The sequence below is a fragment of the Bidens hawaiensis genome, unplaced genomic scaffold, assembly GCF_021521415.1.
Source record: "Bidens hawaiensis isolate Kalapana, Puna unplaced genomic scaffold, B.hawaiensis_p1.1 tig00002414_1, whole genome shotgun sequence".
In the NCBI taxonomy this organism is placed as follows: Eukaryota; Viridiplantae; Streptophyta; class Magnoliopsida; order Asterales; family Asteraceae; genus Bidens; species Bidens hawaiensis.
This window is the reverse complement of record NW_027491131.1, coordinates 325,421-332,344: the sequence shown is the minus strand read 5'-3', so window position 1 is coordinate 332,344 and position 6,924 is coordinate 325,421. Positions and strand designations below refer to the sequence as shown.

The 6,924-nt window shown below is 38.0% G+C and overlaps 1 protein-coding gene across 1 annotated transcript; it reads left to right on the top strand.

Annotated features, from left to right (window-relative positions):
- The first annotated feature begins 749 nt into the window (after positions 1-749).
- LOC143619125 (uncharacterized) lies at positions 750-1,633 on the top strand. Its single transcript, XM_077091134.1, has 2 exons — positions 750-1,067; positions 1,256-1,633. Exons 1-2 carry the CDS (start codon positions 750-752, stop codon positions 1,631-1,633), a joined length of 696 nt encoding a protein of 231 aa, XP_076947249.1.
- Positions 1,634-6,924: the final 5,291 nt, after the last annotated feature.

The following is a 6,924-nucleotide window of genomic DNA, read 5'->3' as shown; positions in this document are numbered from 1 at the left end:
TCGCGTTCGACAAATTCCGTTCTTATCTCGTGCTGTCCAAAACCATCGTTTATACTGATCATGCGGCATTGCGATACCTTTTCGCCAAGAAAGATGCCAAGCCTTGTCTAATATGATGGATTCTCTTGCTTTCTGAGTTTGATATTGAGATTAAAGATAAAAAGGGAGCGGAGAATGTTGCCGCGGATCACTTATCACGTCTGGAGGATCCGAAGAGAGAGGAGATTAGAGATGACACCATCGGGGATAGGCTTCCCCACGAGTCGTTGATGATGGTGGGAGTGAGATATGAGAGCGAGCTAGTTTTGTACGTCAGTGCGGAAGAGGAGGGTCTGCCATGGTTTTCCGACATCGTGAATTATCTGGCAGAAGGAGTGGTAGTTAAGGGCATGAGTTATCAGCAGAGGAGGAAGTTTTTCGCAGATGCCAGCCACTACATATGGGATTCACCGTATTTGTTTCGTGTAGGCGCCGATCGAGTGTTGAGGAGGTGTGTGAGTAGAGAAGAGGGCCGTGAGATTCTTAGACATTGTCATGAGGGTTTAACCGGTGGCCACCATGGTCCGTCTTCCACTGTGAGGAAAGTTCTAGATTCCGGTTTTTATTGGCCATCGATTTTCAAAGACTCACACGAGTTTGTTAGACAGTGTGATGCATGTCAGCGCACTGGTAACATCTAATCCCGTAATGAGATGCCCCAAAACCCTATTCAGGTTTGTGAGGTTTTCGATGTTTGGGGCATTGATTTCATGGTTCCGTTCCCTTCTTCTCGAGGGAACCGATACATTCCCGTGGCTATCGATTACGTTTCCAAGTGGGTTGAGTCTCAAGCCTTTCCCACTAACGACGCCCGAGTTGTAGTGGGATTCTTGAAGAGGTTATTCTATCGGTTTGATACTCCCAAGGCCTTGATCAGTGATAGGGGCACGCATTTCTGCAATGCCCAGATGGAGAAGACGTTGGCACGGTATGGGGTCACCCATCGTTTGTCCACCGCCTATCACCCACAGACGAGCGGGCAAGTGGAGAACGCAAACCGAGGCGTTAAGCGTACTTTGGAGAAAACTGTTGGCAAGAACCGCAAGGACTGGTCCGATAGTTAGATGATGCGCTTTGGGCTTTCCGCACAGCTTATAAAACGCCTATTGGGACCACACCCTTTAGGATGGTTTACGGGAAAGCATGTCATCTGCCGGTTGAGTTAGAGCATAGGGCATATTAGGTGTTGAGATCCGTTAATCTTGACCTGACCCAGGCTGCAAAAAACCGGTATCTCCAAATTCATGAGGTTGAGGAGCTGAGAGATGAGGCGTACGCGAGATCGTGGAGTTATAAAGAGCGTACGAAGGCGTTGCACGATCGTAAGTTGAAGAAGGTGAAAGAGTTTAAGTGTGGGGATCAAGTGTTGGTTTATAATTCCCATCTGAAGTTATTTCCAGGTAAACTTAGATTGAGATGGGGAGGACCGTATACGGTCAAGGAGGTGTTCCCACATGGTGCTGTTGAAGTTCGAGATGTTGATGGGAGCTCGTGGAAGGTGAACGGCCATAGGTTAAAGCATTATATTGGTGGGCCGGTTGATTCGGTTGAGGAGGACGTGTTTCGCCTCGACATCCCTAGGTTGATTGATTGATAGGGATAGGACCTCGGGTGAATACCCGAGTGTAGAGTTTGTATATGTTTGTATCTGTTTTCTTTTATTTTTGTATTTTGAGTCTGTTTTTAAGTTTTAGAGTCTGTTTGATGTCTGCTTTGGGTGCTTTGAGCTGTGTTTTGCAGGTTTGGATGCTAACGTTCGTACTCAATCTCCATTCGGACCGGGGCGTTCTGAGCTTATTTGATTGTAGAGGGGACCCAAAAGCCGCGGCCGTGAATGAAATGTTATACGGTCGCTTTATCGGAACTTGACTTATGAAGATCATTGCCTTATTACCAGGGGAGTTTGTTCATTTTTTTTTATGCTTTGTTTTATTTTATTTTATTTATGCATTATTTTTATTTTTTTCCTGTCTCACATTGAGGACAATGTGAAATTTAAGTGTGGGGATGGGAAACTGGCGTTATTTTAGGTAGTTTAAAAAAATAAAAATAAAAAAAATTAAAAATAAAAAAAAGTATATATTTATAAAAAAACAAAAAAAAAATAAAAGAAAAACCAAAAAAGAAAAAAAAGTGTGTCCCTTGAATTAAATATTTTGCAATAAAATAGAAAATAACAGAAAAATTGGGGATTGGGTTTTAAAACTATTAATATGTATGAGATAAAAAAAATTATAGAAAGCGTACTTAATTTGGGATGTGTCGGTAGGCCCAACTCGCCTTGAAAGGTTTCCCCTGATTATTATTAATATACCTAATAGTCATAAACCTTGTGGGTTCTCATCTTGAGGGGGGATAGTGAAGCTGAAAATTCAAAAAGGCATAGCGAGTATTACCTTAATATTTAAACCTTGAAGTGGTGAGAATTATATGCACTTAAAATTAGCACGCCACTCTGTTTTATGAAAATAAATAACGAGTGGTGGCGCCCGACCATGTCCAAATTCTTACGAGCTTAGAAAAATAGTTATATATTTAGGTAAAAGATGCCTAAGAGTACAAAATTTTGTTGCACGAATGTCAAATATGTGCAAATATTGAAAGTAAAGTGAATGAGAAAGTTATGCAAATTCCAAAGAAGCATTCACAAAAAAAAAGTATTAGAAAAAGAGGCCAAAAGGCACATACTAGACGGGGCCGAAAGCTTACGTGTTACCAAGGGGATGGTGACTCTGAGGATACACTATTGGGGCTCGAAAGTTCTTAGTCGATAAATATTTTTAGAAATACTAAGGGTGGAGGCCTGAGACCGTCATATACTGGGTTGCAGCTCGGGTGAAACAATGTTGGGCCGAAATCCGCTAATATAGTTTTAGGATTAGGAATTGCTCGTACGATCTCACTAGACCTTTCATCCATCTAAATTCCACCTAAGTGCATTTTCTTCTTACCATTAAAGGGTTTTTAGCTTACGGTGATAGGTTGAACCAGTCTGCTTCAACCCGGTTTATATTGTCTTGATTATGCTTGAGATGGGGGTAAGTGGATCTGTAACTCTTTAGGTGTGAGACCCATATGTTTATTGATATCACTTGAACTTAATCATTAAATATGATGGGAGGCTTGATAGGTTGGTGGCTGGGTTTAAGTGGACAACAATATCGGCAATCGCGGTTTTTGCGTTTATCTATTATTAATTAAGATAACCTAAATGTTTTGAATACCATTTTTCCGATTGTGATTCCATTGTAAATAGCTTTTTCAGGGACGAAAAAGATTTACGTGTGGGGATATTTGATGTGGTCTCAAGTATACATATTATTCTATAAATATTCTCTGTATTTTTAAGTGCTTTTGAGCAAAGTTTTTGTTGAATATTATTAATATTTGGTTCACATGTGAGTTTAATGGTTTCAAGTGACAATGAGCTAAAATAGAACATTTTGACTAAACTTGGAACCGACGAATGACGACTCAAGCATTTGATATACAATACTAATTATTATAATTATATAAAGTACTTAAAAAAGAAAAATAAAAAGAAAAGAAGTAACGTAGGATAATAATAATAATAATAATAATAATAATAATAAAAACTATAGTATTGGGTCATAATGCAAATGGGCAGGGCCCACTAGATTACTAGAAAGTCAAAGACAGAAACCCTACGATTTATGATTAACCCACTATAAAATTCTTTTTTTGGAAGCAGGTTCGTGGAGCGGCCAGAAGAAACAAGAAAAAGAGTCGCCATTAGTGGGAGGACTTCACGTGGGAACAGAGGTCAAAGCATCCAAGGATTCTTATTGTTACTTTCTTGAAGTGATACTATTATTAGTATTGTTGGTGGTGATCGGTGGAGACAATAATCAAGAAATCAGCCGCAAGTCGAAAAGTTTTGTTGGTGTTCGGGTTCACGTCTACTCATTTAAACACGGTTCTCTTGGTTTATCTTTATTATTTTTATTATGAACTTGGGTGTTGAATTAATTTATTTTATTTTGTTGAGCATAATTATTGGCTAAAACCTTTTTAGTTGCCTAGGCTTTGAATGAATATTTGTTGAACTTTTGGTTTGCTTGTCGGTAGTGGGTTATTGGTGTTGGACTAATATTATTGTAATAGACTTTTGATGTTTTTAAGATGAATATGCGTACTTATTATTAATTTACTTTTATTCAATTGTTCCATATGTGTCTTTGTGAAAGTATTTCATGTGTAGATGCATATTAAGTTACCCACTGTGTGTTCGTAACTAGTTTATGGTTTATAGTCGACATATTCCATAGGAACTATTGTTTAAGAGTTTAGAGATTTTAAGTGTTCTACTTATCTTGAGACTGAGAGGTAATAGATAGTTGGGGTTGTCTTAGTCATTAGGTGGTTTGGGCATAGATTACACGAGAGTGGATTCCCCCCTTATTGTCTTTTGATTTTTGCTATCCTAAGTCTTTTTGCGCATCTTTAGGTTACTCCTTACGTCCCTTACACTCCCGGATGTATTGTGATTAGTGAGACTGAGAGGTGATCTAGTCATTAGAGTACTTTAACATTGTTGGAGAGACTGAGAGGTAATCCAACCAACTGGTTTGCGTCATACGCCCCTTAGGTAATCCTTTTAGGTGACACCCAGAGAATGATCAGGGATCCACTAGGATGTCTAGGGCGTCGTATCTTTAGATCCCGGTTCCATCACAGTTTCCATAGCCGATAAGCATCCAGGATTCACAAATAGGATTTCAAGCCTAGGTAACGCTTTTCTCATTATTGTCTTCGTCTAAGTTTTAGAGTTTTAAGTTAAATTTATTAGTTTAAATTAGTCTAAGTAATAATTAGTTTTAAAATTAAAATAAATAAAATTCCAAAGATAATATTTTTTCTTAATTATTAGTTTATTTAGCTTTTAGAATCTAGTTTCGTTAATTTAATTAGTGTCTCTAGGGTTCGATATTCTCGGACTTCCCATAGCTATTCTATACCCAATAGGTACACTTGCCTGTTGCTAGTGGTTTCGTTTAGGGTATTCTAGGTTTTTATTACTCGTTGTGCTAGGTTGATTTATTGCATTATTTTTATATACCACTTTTAGGCACGTCAAGTTTTTGGCGCCGTTAAACAAAACTAGAGAATAAATTGTTTGGGCTATCTTTTATGGATCTGTGAGCCCATTGAAGCCTGATACTTTTTAAGTCTTTAATCCAGTCCAGCCCCCATCCAAAAAGAACAAATATACCCATATCAATTAGCAAACTCTGGTTAAATAAAGTTAACTGGCGCTGGGTACAAGGTGACAAGAACACCACTTGAGAAAGCAAATGATTAGTGTGTTGACAGTGTTGTTTTAGTTGAGAGACCCAAGAGAATGGGGTGGTGGGAGGGGAGGAAAGGGATGTGATAAAATAAGGGGCAAAAGTTTATTTTTGCACTCGTTAATACAATCATATATCAATCTTTTTTTTTATACATATAAGTTTCTTTTTTTTTATGTAAATTAAATATTGCGTACTTTATGTTTGGGTACATGCAAATTGCTTTCTTCAAATTCAATAATTGCACTAGGAGTCCCTACAGTTCATAGGTTGTAACATTTTTCGTCATTTCTACTGATGAACGTCAGATTTGTCTATTGCATCATATCATATGATATGCACATGACTATACTATAGTATAGTCATTTTGCTTGAACAATGACCACACACACTAGGTTAGAAACCCACGTATCATAGGGGTTGAATAAATGAAATATTTAATAGCTAGTAATGTAGATTTAGGAATTATACAATGATATTCTAAGGTGATGATATGATTGAAATTACTAATAAGATTACTAATAATTTTGTATATTTGAAGTCAAATATGTCACATAAGTTGCTATATTTAAGTTAATATATTACAAATCATTTCTTGCCTACCCTCCCACTTCTTCTCTAGCCAAACCTAACCCCACCCCATCATTTTCATCATCCACGACTTATGAATTACACCAGTGACGTTGATTAGAATTCACTATAAAAAAATGTAAACAAGAGATCCAACTTCACGTGTCAATCCCGTCTTAAGCTTTTTTCTTTCATGTCTTATTCCTTGATCCAGTCCACACTCGCATGCTTCCTGTCTTTCTTGATCGATGTCCTTGTGATTGGATCCTAATGACCAGATTGAAAAGACAAATATAACATCAGTTAATGGAATTGATGAAAAGTGTGACAATCTATGAACTTTAGAGGTTAAAGGACCATATCTGCAAGTAGGATAACAATAACTGACTACCTAATAAAAAGCGTCCGACACAACTCGTTAATTTCCGATAAAGAAGGGTTTCTCGACAAGCCCCATTAGTTGCAAATGATCCCCGATTCGATATGCAGCTTTTTCAACCATTACACACATTTTAAAACTTCAAAGACAAAAGGGCTTGGAAACCAGATATAAAACGGTTCATCCCCGATCCAAAGGTTGACCCAAACATAATACCAACTACGCATCCAATGAGCCCTTTAATGTCTTTATGTAAGATGACCTCATACTCTCAAGATCCACTAACATTTTGTAACTAAGTTTTCCAAGGGTTGGAGTAGGAAATTTTTTCCGGAATGAAAATACACAATGTCGAGGAATGATGAAACACCCAAATTAACTTTTGCTATAATCCTCGCCCCCCCCCCCCCCCAAATCTCCAACCATGTTAACAAGGAAGTTTGGGTGTAGGGGAGGGCCGATCGGTTTGGGTCTTGGAGGAGGGATGTGGTTTTTCACTTAAAATCTTGAAAGATGGATTTGAGGTAACTTTGAAGTGGTAAGAAACTATGTTATGGAATGGAATAACCTTGTCCCAAAAAAAGTCAGAATACACGATTGGAGAGTAAAGATTGAGAGAATCCCGGT

Coding starts and splice junctions, on each gene's coding strand:
- LOC143619125 (XM_077091134.1), top strand. CDS start 750: ATGGTTCCGTTCCCTTCTTCTCGAGGGAACCGATACATTCCCGTGGCT. Junction 1,068..1,255: donor AGCGTACTTTGGAGAAAACT/GTTGGCAAGAAC, acceptor GACCTGACCCAG/GCTGCAAAAAACCGGTATCT.